This window comes from Dromaius novaehollandiae, chromosome 7 (genome assembly GCF_036370855.1).
Source record: "Dromaius novaehollandiae isolate bDroNov1 chromosome 7, bDroNov1.hap1, whole genome shotgun sequence".
In the NCBI taxonomy this organism is placed as follows: domain Eukaryota; kingdom Metazoa; phylum Chordata; class Aves; order Casuariiformes; family Dromaiidae; genus Dromaius; species Dromaius novaehollandiae.
Window position 1 is genome coordinate 24439691 of NC_088104.1, and position 17249 is coordinate 24456939.

Consider the following 17249-nt stretch of genomic DNA (forward strand, 5'->3'; position numbering starts at 1 on the left):
GAATTTGAGAGAATTTATTTCAAGGAATATAAAACTAATATAGAGCTCCCCGTGCTGGCCCTTACTATGGTAGATACAATGCTTTTATTTCATATTCATTAAGAAGGACAACACCAGATCAGGATGAGTAAAATGATGCAAAATACAGCACTATGCATGAGGTTTGGATAAGCAACCCTTTACTGCTCAGAAAATCTGCATATGCAGGTATGGCATATATAAAATTGCACATATATTGTAAGTCCAGTTACCTCTTTAGGTTTCAGGAACTTGGGAAACAGTTCTGGCCCAGCTGAAGACAACAGCAAACTGCCAAACAATTTTAAAGAGCCCAGAATATGAACTTTATTGTTTCACATAAAAATTGGCTCAGCTGCACTGGGTTTTCTCTATCTTGCACCTGTATTCATGCTATGCCTACTATACGGGACACTGTATGTTTTCTTTCCAGTGTATCTGTTTCTAACCACGGTATCTGTATCTCACTTACACCTGTTTTGCTGCTGGCAATACTGACACCTTTTCTGGAATATCACGGTAGAGCTGTTGTGAGAAGCGTGGTGGAAGGGTTTCCTGAATGATGGGGTCACTTGCTGAGGGGGAAAGGCTTATAGTGCCATGGTATTTCTGAAGAAGGTGCCATGAAGCAAACTGTGGAGGGGTCCTGAATCAATGAGGAGGACAGGAGCGAGAGAGAGAGAGAAAAGGGAATGGTCCAGGAAGTCGGAGGTCCTAACTTGTGCTAAAAAAGTCTTTGCTATGTCATTATATGATGGGTTGAAGGAATCCTGTTGGAGGGGAGAATCAATATGTTTCTTGTAGGCTCTGCAGGACAGCGTTATTAATATATGCATCAGTTTTGGTTTCGTACATCACATAGCATCAAATCTTCTGCTGCCCTTGCAGCTTACAAATCCCTAAAGAACTCATATACCATTTTCTCTATACTTACCTTGCTATATCCTGATTACTCCTTTGAAGTCAATGGGAGCTGTACAACTGGTAATACAGTTTGGCTCCTACGACCCTGGTCATGCTGAATGTGGCACTGCTGCGTTCTAAATCTGCATCATAATTCTCTCATACTCATACTTACTTTTATTTCCAGGACCTTTGAGTGATACATTAGCTCAAACTATTGCTTGAACTAGAATTTGTGTGCTCATTCTGGGCTTACGCTAATTAACTTGACTTCAGTATAGCAACAAAAAAGATGCTTAAAATTAGCTTAAGTGACTAACTCCAGATTCCTCACGAGAAAGGGAAATCTTGAATGCTTTAAAGCTGGTGGAGCCGGCCTTATCTTACTCTGTCTCTCAATTGTATTTTAGGGACAAAGGATTGTAGCCAATGTCTTATGCTGTGAATTAGATTCAGTTCAGTTAGTCTGAATCAGAACGGTCCTGAGGCTGACCAATACTTCAACAGACATAGGAATGAGGGGAGTACACTGGTGGCTGGGAGCCAGCTGTGCCTAGGTTCTCTCTTGAACACAGATAGTGAAAACTGAGGACAAAGCTTTGGGGGTTTTGAGTGAGTTTGCTCTAAAATAGAATTGCTTTAGTGAGCTAACCACTGTGAAGCCAATAGGTTACAGATTCTGCACCCATTAATTCCTCACTATATCATAATGGCAAATTCAATAGTATAGAGTAGTATGCTGTAAAAATACAGCAAGCCTTACTGTTCTTTGTTTTAACAATATTATCACAGTTGTTTGAAAGTTCATGATATAATTAATGGTGTAAAGAGGTTTCCACAGTAGACTTCTTTCGTGCCCTGTTACTGTGCACACCTTAATAAATACATTTAATAAATATCCTCTTCAAGCTCCAGCACCTATCATTTACCCTTTCAGATCAAGTTTTTCAGTTTTAGTAGGTCCCTGATTTCTGGAAGATTTTGAGCAAGAGTTCTTTGGCCACGTTTGAGTGAAAAAGTAAAGCAGTAAGTATTTGTCTTGGGAAGAAAAAGCAAAGAAATAACTGAGGTTTGAAATACGACGTTATCTGCCTTATGCCTCATAATGCAAACAACAGTCGACCCCGCACCTTCTGACTGTTAGCCTTACAGGGGCAGGAGAGCTTGGAGGCTGGTTGATTTCTGTTTTTCCCTGGCTTAAGGGCTTTTGTGTGTCCTTTGCAAACTCTGGAAAATTAAAATGCCAGTTGATCTTACAGATACCTCCACTGGCATATTTCCATTTTCCAGCAGCTGTCTGCTTTGGGAGCTGTTACCATCCCAAATTTTTGGCTGCGTAGTGAAGTCTAATAAAATCAGATTGTAAGATGTCCCATCTGCCTTCTGTTCTAGGGAAAGAAATTAAATTTGCGACATCATTTTGGAGTTCCACAAATGCTGAAAGAGAAGAATCCATTTCTGAGAAACATATTTTCACTGCCAGTCTTTTTAATGATGCCTAATCCTTCATATTTTCTCAGATGAAACTTCACAAAAGATGTAGTAGAAGGAATGTGTAGATACGGGTGAGATTGAGCATGAGTGTGTTTTTGACTACTAAAAAACCTGAGTCTCAAACATCCTTTGGGTCATCTCTTTTTCAAATGAGTGTGTAGCTTAGAAAAGTAATAAACAATAGGCACTATGAGGCACCTAGGGGAGATAGGGTCCTGATACCAATGAAGTGCACTTCAGCATTTTGCTTCTAGCATATGCTCTTACTAGCAGGTGAGTGGGCACTTGACCCCATTAACATAAGGCCACTGCTCTTAAATGACATTTCATAAGCTTGTTATGGACTCAGTTCTCAAGAGTCACAGGATATTCTGCATTCTATTTGACTTGGGTTATCTGCTGCATGAGATATATACTGCTTATTTAGTGGCTTTTATCTCAGGAGAACATGCCCTGAGCTGGGTTCTGATTTCAGGAGTCACGAGCTCCCGACATTTCTGTGCAATTTGGAGACTTTTGTCAACATAGGTTAATATCTGAACTCATCAAAGATTTATTGCCTGCTTCATAAGTAAGTTTCTCTGAGGAGTTTCACTCATGTCTTAAGCAGAAATCCACACAGCTACTCATATTTGAACTGCCATAGTTATATTTTGGCTGTCCTGCTTTAACTGCTGTATGACACTTATGAGGGGAGTATGGATATATCCCAGGGTTCCTCATGTCATTATTCCTTGCCTAATCTGGGCCTGTCTAGCTTGCCTAATCCATGTTATATAGCAGTCACTCCACAAAAAGGTATATCTCTGAGCAGTGTCTGCCTACAGGTAGGCAACTGAGGAATATCCCCTCACAGCTACAGGCACTGTATTGGGACCAAAAGTACTGGGAACTGCAGGTGTCTGTCCCAGGCAGGTAGGTTGCTTAGTCAGGGGTAGGTTCATGAGCATCGACACAAGTTTTTACCACAAATTGTATCCCAGGAGAGTATTCTAAAGGTCTTTTCAAGCTGAGACTATTTTCTTCTAGTCATCTGCTTACAAGGAAATATCCCTGCTTACTGCTGTTTATGGAGGCCTAGTCTGTCCTCTAGTGGTTGGGTCACTGAACATTGTACAGATGTGAAAGGACTTGGCAGAAGATGGCTTGAGCAAAAACTAAACAGTTTGTAGCATTGTGGTTTTGCTGACTGATCTAAGATGTTACTATGTACAAAAATCGCTGCTACTGGTATGTGTAATGCTGTTTGTGTCAGTGAAATAGTTTGTGAGAAGAGGTAAGGGCCTTTTGCTAGGAGTGACTTCTGGGCTGCTTCACAGGCCTGATGCCAGTCAGAAGAGCATCTACTACAGCTTGGAGTGGGTTGCGGAGAACAAGGGCAGTAAGGGCTGCCTTGTGTGATTGTTCTGGAAGGAAAACTGTAATTATGCAGAATAATGTGATTAATCTTTTATAATGGAAGTACAAAATTAGTGAGCCTTATTGATTCATCTGTAATGTAGATACCACGTTATAAATCATTAATCAGAGAATTTAGATTTTTTTTTTTACATTTGAACCTCTTGCTCTGTTGTTGGCTCCCAGACACTCACATATTGAAGAATGAAAAGTATTGATTTTCCTCAAGTAGATTGATTGCTTAGGTGCAAGAATTTCGTTTTTCTCACCAGGGACTGTAGCAAAGGAAGAGCTGCAGCTTTGATCTCAGTGACTGGCAGCCTCCTCCATTCCTCTGGCATGTACTTTAATTTTTTTTAAGGCAAAATAAAAGAATTGGCTTTTGTGCCATTCTCCTCTGCTCTACCTTCTCTGCTCATTTCTTAGGCATGTCCTTTTAGCACAAGGGATACATTTCCTTAGATTTTTGATCCTATGGATCAGAACCTTGATGTTAACATTTATTTCTGTTAAAGTGTTGAAGGAGCTGTGGCAGAAATGAGGCTGTTGAAGATAGATGTGAAATGTGAAGTAGTGCATGTATATAAGAAAGTGATACCTGGTACAGCAAAAGAGATTAGAACAGGGAGCAAAGAAGATATATATAGCTCATGGAGAACTGTGGGGAGTCAATGGCAGATTACCAGCATCTGAATTATTTGTCTGTGTCCACGCTGTAAAACAGAGGAGTTAGGAGCCTGAAGGAAGCCACAGTTTGAGTTTTACTTTGCTGTCACCTGCACATAACTCCAAGCATCCTGCTGAGCTTTGTGCAGCTCCCTATCCTTCTCCCACACTACTCCAGGCAGGTTGTGTTGACTCTTAAGCCAAAGCTTATGGTTATACACAAGTTACTTGAGAAGATACAATCTAGATCCTGAAATACTTTGTAGAAAGTATTTCACACTGAGCTTTGCAAAACGTGGCACTCAGGGAGACCTGCTGCTCCTCTTCTGCTCCTCACCCTTGCAGCCAGGCACGCGCTAGCACCCGACAGCAGCTGCGTCCTGCGGCCGGGCTGACACCACGGGGCCACGGGCATGTGTTTCGTGGTACCCGCACTCACCCTTCTCCTGCCGCGCGCCGAGCTCGTCCCCATCGCCGAGTCCCGTCCGCAGGCTGCACTGTCTGCTCGCTCCTCACCTACAACACACCGGAGCCTTCAGGGTGTCTCGGAGGATGACAGGAGGGATCGCGGGCGGGAGGGAGGCTTCAGAAAATTCCTCAGAGAGGGGCTGCACCTCCCTCCCGCCCCGCTGGCGTGGGCCAGCTAATGGCGGGAGGGGGCGGCGGACGCACAGGGGGCTGCTAAAAGACCCTGAGCTACTTCGCACAACCGGGGAGCGCGTAGCTGCCCCCGGCCCGGCCGAGGACACCGCCGTGAGGCGAGGGCTGGGCGGCAGCCGAGGGGAGCCGGGGGGGGCAGGTAAAGGCCCCCGCTGTCAGGCGGGGCTGGCCCTTGCCCGGCCGGCGGGTCAGGCCCAGGCCGCCGCGCAGCCACGCGCGGGCGACGGCGCGGCCCAGCGCGGCCCTGCTCCCGCTGCCTGCGGCGGGCAGGGCGGGCGGCGGCGGCGGGGCGCGGGCGAGCCCATCGCGCCGCGCAGGGAGGCAGGAGGGCGGGAGAGGCGGGCGGGAGGGCGGGCGCGAGGGAGGACGGAGCGAGCGAGCGAGAGAGCGGCGGGCGGGGGGAGCCGCCGCCAGCCGCCGCCGCCAGCCGGTGCCGCGGGTTCTGCTCGCTGCCCAACATGGTCGCTGCTCACGCCTCCCACGCCGCGTCCTCCGGCGAGTGGATCGCCTGCCTCGACAAAAGGTACCGGCGCCCCCGCGGGAGCGGCGGCGCTGTGCGGGTGCGACCTGCGGGTGCGACCTGCCCGGCGCGCCCTGCCTTACATAAGGAGCGGGCAGGTGGGAGGCGAAATGCCCGGAGGAAGCAGCGCCCGGGCAGCGCCGGGCGGGGGGGCGGGGGGGGATGAAATTGCTCTGGCGGCGCAAGGGACGGGCCGGTCGCCGCCGGGAGAGCCGCTCCGCGCCGGGCTCTGCTGCCCGGGAAACACCGCACGTGCTGGAGGAGGGGGAGCTCCAGCGCGGGCAGCCGGCGGCGGCGGCGGCGTGGCGGCCTGCGGGGCTGCCGGGCGGGGACCGCCATGGCGGCGCCGCTGCTCGCCGGCCTCCCGCCCCCTCCCGCACCGCACCGCACCGCACCGCACCGCACCATATCTCACCATACATCACCATACATCACCGCACCGCACCATATCTCGCCATACCTCACCACACTGCACCTCACCACACTGCACCTCACCATACCTCACCACATATCACCTCACCATACTGGACCTCACCGCACGTTGCAGCACCTCACACAGCATCTCATGGCACCTCGCCGCACTGCCCCACACCTTACATCGTCACACCTCACGGGACCTCACTGCCCCTCACCTCACCACACTGCCCCTCACCGCACCCGTCACACCTCACCTCGCCTCATAGCACCTCACTGCACCATGCTGCACCTCACCTCACCGCACCGCACCTCATCACATCACATCGCACCTCAGCTCACTGCACCTCATCACATCGCACCTCACCTCACCTCACTGCATCGCACCCCACCACATCTCACCGCATTGCACCTCATCGCACCTCATCACATCGCATCTCACCTCACTGCACCTCACCTTGTCGCACCACATCGCACCTCACCTCACTGCATCGCATCACATCGCACCTCACCTCACTGCATCGCATCACATCGCACCTCACCTCACTGCATCGCATCACATCGCACCTCAGCTCACTGCACCTCACCACATCGCACCTCAGCTCACTGCACCTCATCACATCGCACCTCACCTCACCTCACTGCATCGCGCCCCACCACATCTCACCGCATTGCACCTCATCGCACCTCATCACATCGCATCTCACCTCACTGCACCTCACCTTGTCGCACCACATCGCACCTCACCTCACTGCATCGCATCACATCGCACCTCACCTCACCTCACCACATCGCACCTCAGCTCACTGCACCTCATCACATCGCACCTCACCTCACCTCACTGCATCGCGCCCCACCACATCTCACCGCATCTCACCTCACTGCACCTCACCTCGTCGCACCACATCGCACCTCACCCGACTGCACCTCACCATGTCGCACCTCACCTCACCTCACCACGCTGCATCTCACCTCAGCACCACACGACGCCTCACCTCACCGCCCCTCACCTCACCTTGCCCAGCCGCCTTGTTGAGCCGGCAGGGAAGGAGAGACCGCGGCCCCGAGCGCTGCGTCGCGTGGGCGGGTGAGGGTCCCTGGGCCCGGTGTGGCGCGGCGGTGGCGGCGCAGGCCTCCCCTGCCGTCCGCGGCCTCCCCAGGGCGGTGCACCTGCGGGCTGGCCGGCGTCCTCAGCGCGGCAGGGCTTGCTCTGGCATCGTGTTACGGGGCTAGTGGTGAACGTGAGCCGTTAGTCATCGCTTGTGGTATTCAGTGGTGAGATACTCACTTTAGAAAATATAGATAATAAGTAATATTTTTTAAAGATAAATTCTTTGGAGTACTTTCTGCAGGGTGTAAGAGGAGAAGAGTAAAGTGAATCTTGCAGTGTTTGGTTAAACCTTAGTGGATGGTTTGTACATCCTTTGCTGTATCATTACCCTTAACACTTACTGGATTCAAGAATGAAATCATTCAATTTTTGAATGCCCACTGTGTCTCTTGTTGTACAGGAAAATATTAAAAAAAAATTAGACCATGAATAATGGTACACACTGCACAGTTTAAGCAAAGATACCACGTATCGCTTACACAGATGTACACTTCTTTAGTGAGCATCATTAGCCAGATTTTGACAGTTGACATCATTTGGGGCTACAATACAGAGAGAACCCTTTGTATACGCACAAGAAATTGCCTCCACTCATCATTTCTACCCTTTTCAGGTAACCATCCTAGTATTAGTAGGGCTGCACCTCTAAGTGTGTTTTCCTTAATAGTCCAAGCAACGTCGGTCTAGTCACCTACCACAAATAATGTCAGTCAGCCTCCCTGATCCCCCTCTGTAACACAGGATTTAATTTAAAGAAAAAACCCATAACCTTTTAGAACTGAAATAATGCATATAAATGTTGAAAGTATTCTAGACATAAATATAGGTAGTGGTAACCTAGTCATACAAAAACAAATGAAAATGAGGCTGAAAGCCTGATTCATCACTCCGTGGACTGACGCTGGATGAGTGCGAAGAAGCAGAGAATGAACCCCAGTACTTCTAAATAGGTGGGCCTGCCATTTCTCAGGGTACTTAAATGTAATAGATTATGACATTTAAATTGTGAACTAAAATTCAGGGGTTCATGATTAATGAGAAGAATAGTTGTGGGGAATGAATGATGTTTTTAGGAAACACATCAACGTATTTCATTTAGAAGTTTCTCTGCCATTTTATATCTATCTATCTATCTCTATCTGTCAATCTATTATCAATATATGGACCATTTTTCCTATAGGACTTTTGTTAGAGCTGTTAGGATGAAACTTTTTCTTCCCTTTTTCTCACTTGGAGTAAGCTAGTAGCACCTGTTTGTTGAGTAGAAAGTATCAGTTACAGTTGCCCTGAAGGATTTTTTAAACAGCATACTTTCCGGAAGAAAACTAGGATGTGGGACAAACCCAGGATGTGAGTGATCATATGTTTTTTTCTTGCCTCAGCTATGCTTTTGCTTTGTGACCACAGGAGATACATTTACATGTTTTGTTCTTCTGTTTTTCCATTTTAAAAATACACTTAAAGCCATGTTGGAAAAGTACTGTAAGAGTCTAAGTTGTATTAGGTGAAGTATTTTTGAATAATTTATACACTTGTATTGCTAGAGTGTATTTCTTTTCTTGGGATGAACTGTTGTTGCTTTACTCATTTGAGTTGTCATGTAATATCTATGCATTTTAAGTATTTGGCTTTTTCTTTATCTTAAAACATTTTCTAACCTTGGTGTGGATTCTGTAAGTATAGGACCATTCAATGAGTCAATTCACTGTAGGAAACTGTGTTTTTATTAAATATTTAAGACAGTTTTAATATGTTTTAGTTAATCAATATATATATATTTTCAGGAGGAAGGCAATTCTAAAACTTTTGTGTAAGGAGAGTCTCAGCAAAGACAAATAAAATGGCATGGAATATGGATTATCTAACTTCATTCTTTTAAGAAAAGGGAATTTTTACTTTAAATAGAAATAGCGGAACAAATCATGTACAGTAATGATGTGATGTTAAGTTCATGTTTCTCCCCAAGTCACATATCAAACTACAGCTACTAACATCTAAAATGCAAGCACATGTATAACAAATAAAGAACTATCAAAATGTTTTATGAGAAATGTTATTACTGTGTAGGGTACTGTGGGCTAGGGCTGCCAGTGCTTCAACCATGCAACTTCTGGATGTGGTTACTAACCACAAAAGCCAAAGATCAGCACTTAAAAATCAAATACAGAGGACTGTTTATATATAAAGTCACAAGTGCAAAGGTAGCGAAAGGCAGGAACAGAAAAGGTCAGAAAACTATGCTCTGTCAAGAATATTTTATTTTTACTGGAAAGAGAGATGATTAGCAGTTAGCAAATGTATGTTCTGGTTGCACAGGGAAATGTAAATCATTTCTCTGTTAAGGAAACCAATCCTTCTATCTTTGAAATAAATAATTGTCTTAAAACTGATTTCCTAAGGAGTAGGAGTATTTTTCTGTATGCCCTATCTGTGCATAATTAGAAGGTTGCTGATTTATGCAAGTGTGTATATTCAGCCTAGGAACAATGTCTTCCCTACTCTCATGGTTTCTTTTATACCAAAAAGTATCTAACTAGGATATTTCCATGTAGACATATAATTACTGCATGGTAGGCTAAGTATTTTTTACCTAATTATGATTTCTCCAAACCTGATCACAGTTTCTAATTCAAAGAAGGATTTTAATTGGATTCAAATACAAATTTTTAAATGATGTATAGTGTTCACAACAGTCAGATGATCCTAGAATTTTATATCTGCTTATGGTATCCAGTGTTTTCCTTTGTATTAAATATAACCTTCAATGCCTTAGCCGACTGGAGGAGCAGATCACAGAGCAAAGCGTGTAACTTTTGCTAGCCTGTTGTGCTAAGAATGTTCTGATCTTTGCTAAGCTGTTTATAAATTATTTAAGTATGAAAGGGTGTTTTGAGGACATATTGTACATAGTGAGCTTTTATATCCTTGTCATTCTGGTAGACTTTAGACTTGCAGTATTTACATCTAACAAAACCAAAATAACACATACCGGATAATATCTCAGATCTATTCCTTAAGCCAAGCTCCCATAGATTTGCGTGTAAGTTCAAACTAAAACTAGATAACAATAACGCACTTGAATCAGGATTTGTCTTTCAGTTCATTGTAACGTATGAGATGTAAGTTATTCTTACACCCTTAGTAGTCAACAGGACACTTGTGATTATACAGGTAGGCTAGAAAGGAGAACTGTTAATCTAAATGGAGAATTTTTGGTAACAGGAATAAGGAGAATTATTTTGCTCAGCTTGTCATCCTCTACAACATATAATATCTCCAGGATACTGGGACATAGACTTTATTAATATTAATATTTTAGAAATGCTTTACGGCACTATTTTATTTACTTTTAAAAATATTTTTAAGAAATTGAAAAGGATGCAGTGATTTCTATATATTTTTAAATTTCTACACTTGCTTTTTATTTATAATAAATGCATATAAATAACCTCGTAATTTTTCGCTTAGGTGGGATCTGAACAAAATCTTGGATATATGCTGCAGTTCCTGTTGGCCTGTGTGCCTGGGGTTTCCTCTCTGTAATATGTGGCTAAGCTGGTGTATGCTTGGATCAAGTCTGGGCGGGGATATATTTGCAGCAGGCACCAGGATGTGGAAACTCAGTGACAGAGCAGTATAGACCTAGCCTGAGTGCTTTCTAGCACTCGTGCAAAGGTGCAGTCTTCTGAGAGTGATGAATAATAACGAATTTTTCTTTCCGCATCATGCGGCTCATTTTCTAGTCCAGTGCAAAGGTGCAGTCTTTGATGAATAATAAAAAAGCCCTTTTTCTTTCCACCTCTCCTTAGAGAGATCAAAATAATTATTAATATAGCCTGCCATAAGCTTATAACTCTCTGCATTTTATTGACTACGTGAATTCAAAACAACTCATAGCAAGAGCAGGAGTGGTATTTTGAGCATATTCAGGATGTTTTATTCTATGTCATCACAGGTTTAGGCTTCTCTGTAGTATCAGCTTCCCTTTGTTACATGTGGTTTTACAGTAAGTCGTAAGTTTTATGGAAACGCGTTAGGAGGAAGACAAAGTCATTGCCCTGGAATTGGTGTACGGAAACATCGTCATGCCCACCAGAGCAGACGAGTGAGCGCAGTGCCCATTAGGACATAGTATACTCGAGTTTACGTGGAGGTCTTCAGAAGTGGCCGGACAATCAGTGTACAGTCTTGCAACTATAGGGTTTCTCTTTTGCCAGACAAAACTGTAAACCTATCTAAACTGTCGTTGTCTGAGTTGCTTCTGGTATGTTGTGAGAATTTAATCCCCAGAGTTCTGTGTTCTGGGCAGAATTCTGTAGAGCAGTTAATTATGTTGCATGTTTTTTAGTATTGCTCTCCTTTTTCCTCCTGTCCTTTAGAGTGAGGGCCTAATTCTCATCTACCACCATTCAGGCTCTTCCTGCTGTCCTGCCAGTCATACCAGCATTGCCAGATCGATGGGAAGGGGGTGTGTGATCTGAATGGAAAAAATGTAGAATTGTGTGAAGATTCCTATACTCGTAGAGGGGAAAGAGATTTATGACTTCTAAACTGTTGTTACTCAGAGCCTGGCAACGTAGGTTTCATTGAAAATAGCATACATGCCAGTTGTTTTGTGTTGGTAAAAGCAGGAGTGTTGTTGATAAATAACATCCTTAAACAGAGCAAGTGTTCTGATTTGATGCTTTTACTTTTTTCATAAAGAATTATTTTTGCAAGTTAAAATTCTATTTTAAGAAAATCCTATATTTTAGCAAGGGAATGAAAAATCAACAAACCAGCTAATTGAAAATCATGTCCTGAAAGTCAGGTTGTCCTTGGATACTTATCAAATGCAAGTATTTTTTCATATCCAGTGTGATATCTGTTTTCTATCCGCGTCTTATTATTTGCTGCACTTAACTAGCTCATCATTCTTATACTTCCTTTTTTCTGTTACTATTTTCTGCACTATATTTGGCATGATTGCAACTCTTACTATTCTGCTGCTTAATCAATATCTTCAGTGAATGTTTCCTGAAGTGACTTTCCACTTCATCTTTGAATTCAGCAACTGTCAAAACGTATGCATGCCAATGTAAAACTGAAGAAGTTATTTCATAGCTGCTGTAAGTTTTAAATATTGGTTAGCTGTAAAAATGCAGACTCTAAATGGGTAAAGGTGCATTTAGCATAGTATATTTGTGGATGGCAGTGGCCAGAGTTTGAATCAAAGTGTATCATCACTTCTGCATATTGTTCAATTATAAATTTCATTTGCAATGTATCTTAGAGTCTGTCTTCATATTAAAGTGCTTTTAATGTCTATTATGAAGTTGCAGTGCCGGGTAATGTAATTTCATCCAGATCTACTTCTATCAGACGGAACGTTAACTGTCCTGAGCCCCAGCTCATGTTTATGAAAGTTGGAGGGTTTTATTCAATAAGATTTAGTCAGACTTTGGTTACAAAGCATGTGCCATACAGACAAATTTTCATAAATAAAAGGAAAAAAATTGCTTGTAAATTTATTCTTTTCCCTTGGAGTATTTTGTCTTTTAAAAAGCATGTAGTGAAAAAAAAATCTATTTTTATGTTTTATTCCTTATGTTCAAATAATGTATTTTTAGCTCGAGATAAATCTTTATGAATGTCATTACTCAACAAATATATTTTTTGGCATTCCACTGTTTACACAGATCTAAAATTGACCTGTTGGAAGCACGCATAATTTCTTATTCTGTAGAGTATGTAAAGAAATGAAGCATACTTGATTGCTCTGTCTGTCCAGCCCTCCAGTAATTTTTCAGTGCATTGGCCACTTTCAAACAGAGTTAAAAGCACAAATATAATTAAGTTCCTTCACTTTTCATGAAAATGTGTGCGTAGGAGAGATCCTCTCATTTATATTGTTTGGCCCTCACTGAGAAAGGTAGAGCTCAACTATCATAAATTCTGCTTGACAGAATTTATAATAGCTGGCTGGCCAGTCAGCAAGTACATAGATCTGGTTTATCTACAGCATTTCTGTGTCTTGCATAGCAGGACATTAGAGATTGTTGCAGGGGTTCTGGGTTTGGGGACAGTAGTAACCTGTGGGAAATGAAGCATCATCAGTTTTGCTGCTTGTGTAGCAGTTTTTTTAGACTAACTCTGGAATGATTTGTATAAGAATTCTAGGGAAGGGGGTTTAAATTAACTTTCGTTTTCTGTGTGTCACAGAAAATGTGAAAACAGGAATTCTAAAATCTCAGAAAAATAGAAAGCAAAAGATCAGAGCTGTGATTTGATTATTTTTTGAAAACCTCATGGGGAGGGGACAAGGAAAGGAGGAGCTGAAATGTGAATGCTGAAAGCTTCGATTTGGTAATACTGCCTTACCAAGTGCAAAGCACATGTTCGGAAGAACTGATTGCATTCTGCTCCCATAAAAGTAAACCCTTGTATGGACATTACTTCGGATTAAAAGTAACTTCATTTATAGATTTTGGTCTCTTACTATAGGTCTAAAGTGTTTTGTTAGTCCAGCAGTATCCCTCCTTTAAGCCTTCCTTTTTTGAAGAGAAACAAAAAGTCTCTGAGCTCTACAGCAGTGCTTGGAAGAGAGAGGTGCTTCTGTGTCATCCTCCTCTCACTGATACGGGGGAAGAAATGATGTGTTGGTACTGTTATTCTGCTGCATCCTCCTTTACTTTTCTGCATGACAGGAAAAGGTGGGAGAAAGTAGAGCTAGCGCAGAGGAATGATCTGAGTTGAAATGGCCTTCCTAGCTATTCTTTGCTCACGTGCCAAAGCAAAATATACTTTAAAATACTAGTAAAATTCACTAAATGATCCATGGTAGCAGTTACCAGTAGCTTCCAATTCACAGCGTTTGCCTTTGCATCTTCAAAGAGGTGTTCCAAGTTTAACCCAGGGATGAACTAGTTTATTTTTTCTATTATGTACTGTGATGTTGCATTTGCTACTACAAACAGCCTCTCCAGTGGAAGACATATATCATACCTGTTCATCCTTCATGGGCTGTTCATTGTGGTCTGAAATGCAATATTGCCCTTTTAAGAGTTTAAAAGATCAAGGAAAGGAAATAATAGATTTCAATGATTTTCACTCATTTAGATCATGGTTCGGATTTTTGAACAGATATTACACAAATAAATATTTTGAAATTTTACAGGTGTCTTGGCAAAGAAGGTAAAACTAGCTATCTTCTATCTTTTCTTTTTCAAGTGTCAAACCAATTATGACAAAGAACCTGAAGAAAAAGACATATCATATATGTTAGAAGAGAAAGTAATAGATTATAGTTAGGTAATCTCAATAAAAGCAAACAAAAATCCCCGACTTGTTTCTTTCTTCTAAGTTAACTAGCATATTTCTACATTTAACTGATTATAAACTGGTAACAGGAGTGGTTCTGGTGATTTCTATCTTTCATGGCACATGCAAACATTCAAATATTGAATCTTACTACCACTAAAATAGTTTCTTTTATGAAGCTATATATGCTACATATGAACAGAAATGCTTGCCCAGATTCTACATAGGTGAAGAATAATTGCAGTTCTCCTCTGTATATGTTTTTAACTTTCAGCTTGAATAGTTTGCACTTACAAATATGCGATAGCTTTCTGAAGCTATACTTCTGGCAGTTTTTATTTTATTTTATTAATCTCCTGTTACAGATAGTCAAGCAGAAAAATTGTCAAAAAATTTTTTTTTCTGTGTAGAAATACATGCTGGAAATCTTGACAACCAATAAATCAGGGGTAAAATATCTTTTAAAGAAGCCTTATCGAACACAGATGTATAACAAGTATTGATGCTGTCACTTGTGTGTAGCTGTGATGTTGTATTGCTACATATAGCCTGCAAAGAAGCAGAAAGAGACGGAAGATAGATGTGTCTTAAGTGAAAATATTAATGCCACATAAGACCTACTGTGCAGTGCTCTGAAGAGGCAAATCAGTAATATAAATAAGGACCTGGATAAAACATTCAAACAAAGCAGAAAGGCTTGAAGGTTAGTGAAAAGAAATGTAATACTCCTGCTTTGTCTTTTATCATTTCATGATCAGTTTGTATTCCTGCTTTATAATACGAGAAGTGCTTACCTCTTGTGGCTGCAGTGAAATCAGATATCAGCACAGTACCCTGTTAAGAAATAAATTTAGAGAAGAACACGTTAAACTGAAGATCATAAGTGGGAGTCACCCATGTATGTATTGTTCTTAAGGGTAAGAGATATGAAGTGTGAACTTCTAAATCGATGTCATTCCTCCCACATGGTTTTGTCCTTGCATTTGCTACGGTCAAGACATGACATTTACCCGGTTGTGGTGGCTGGGCCAGTTAGTGCAGTGTGGGTACTACGGCAGCTGCCGAACCTCGGTCTGGGCTTGGACCCTGCAGACTTGAGGGAAGTCAGGGTATAGGGGGAGCCGCCCCACAGAGTTGCTGAAAAGTTGGGAAAAGGGATTAAAGCTTTTTTTTTTTTTTTTTTTTTTTTAATCAAACAAGGTGAAGACAGATGTATCACTTTCACAGTTTGTTTTACTTAAAAATTATTTTAAATACATCTGAGTGAGCTTGAAGGCAGCCTAGAGAGAAGGTGGGAGCTTCACTGGATAGAGTCATAGATCTTTCTGCTAGAAGGATGGCCTTGCCTTAAAGCGCTTCTGCTCTAGCTGATCTCTCTCCCAAGCTGGTGAGACCTGACGGATTTTAATTGATTTAAAAGAGAGTTATCCCCACTTTTAGATTCAACTATGGTCGTATTCCATAAGTGAAGCTGGGCTTTCAAGAACAGCAGTGCATTTAGGAAAGGATGGAAGCTTTAGTAGAGATCGCAGGGGATTTCTTTAAATCGCATACTTGAAGCCTCACTGAAATGGATTTTTTAACTTCTGATGCCTGTAGTTAGCAAGTTATAACTCTGTGGCACCAGCAGTGGGGGAACACTTCAGTAGTGCGGTAGCGTCGGTGTTGCAGAACAGAACAGAAGGAGATACTCAGCAGCAGCGTCTTTAGCGCCGGGGGCTAATCTCTGTAGGCTTTCTCTGTAGTGAACGGGAGTGGTGATCATGGAGGAGTGACTTCAGGTGCTCTGATCCTGGTGTCTGCAAAAGCCTTTCCAAAGGCTACACAGGAAGTGGTGAGGGGGGAAGATTCTCCTCTCCTGGGGTGACCTATGTAGCCAGTCTCCCTGCTTAGAGAACAGTTCCTGTCTGGGTTGATATCACTGCACCTATCAGTGTGACTACAGTGACAGTAAATCTTCAATAATTCTCCATCTGCCATTAGTCGTACTTTTCTAATTATATGTTTAATTATTAATGTGCTAAAGAGTATTTTACTATATTATTTGTTTAATTATTATTACTAACCCTGCTTTAACAAAAGTCAAGTTTTCAGCAAGTTGATAAGGTAGCTGCAATGAGGAGGAAAGTTAGTTTATATTATCCGATACTGATGTTGTTCCAAGCCAGGCAGCTTGTACTTAGAAGACAGAAAACAAAATTTGGCATCATAAATAGATGTGTTAATGTTGATTTAGTGATGATGACAACAGTTACAATGCTGATAATTTTATTAAAAGATATTTTGTTGAAAGTGCTTAAACCTGAATTTTGAAGGCATGTGGAGGAACAATTAATTGACACCATGGTGCCTCATTATTCTCGTTACATTCTCTCACTAACTAAAACTATTATTTTGAAACCAGTGTGATTGTTACAGATTATAAACACCTAATAGAAGTGAATTTGAGTACTACTGCTATTACTCTTACACTACAGTCTGGAGTTTTTACAGATGCAAAATTCCATGTCCTGGTAAGGACCAAGGGCCACCTCTGCTTGGGACACCTAGTGTTGATGAATTTCAGCTGGCTGCTGCTTTTTTGGGGAAACACGTCTGGAGGAGAACACACCTTTTCTAAGATAGCTTAGCAGTTAAATCATTCATTGAAAGCCACTCCCAAATTGTAGGTCAGTTTCCAAATGCGCTAGATCAAAATATATGCCCTCCTACTAAGAATATTTGTGAAAAATTAGATACACATAATAATATGAAACCCAGTGTATT

The 17249-nt window shown here is 42.4% G+C and overlaps 1 protein-coding gene and 1 long non-coding RNA gene across 8 annotated transcripts in view; one reads left to right on the forward strand and one right to left on the reverse strand.

Annotated features, from left to right (window-relative positions):
• LOC112979096 (uncharacterized) overlaps positions 1 to 5440 on the reverse strand; it is a 78788-nt gene extending 73348 nt beyond the window's left edge. For all 6 annotated transcript variants that reach the window (XR_003258101.2, XR_010389989.1, XR_003258103.2 and 3 more), the window contains exon 1: positions 4919 to 5440. This is a non-coding gene — a long non-coding RNA (uncharacterized LOC112979096). The remainder of the gene's footprint in view (positions 1 to 4918) is intronic.
• A 74-nt stretch (positions 5441 to 5514) lies between these two features.
• Positions 5515 to 17249, forward strand: part of RAPGEF4 (Rap guanine nucleotide exchange factor 4) — a 164760-nt gene continuing 153025 nt past the window's right edge. For both annotated transcript variants that reach the window (XM_064514967.1, XM_064514968.1), the window contains exon 1: positions 5515 to 5662. In XM_064514967.1, the coding sequence (XP_064371037.1) occupies positions 5598 to 5662 (65 nt within the window). In that variant the 5' untranslated portion in view covers positions 5515 to 5597. The remainder of the gene's footprint in view (positions 5663 to 17249) is intronic.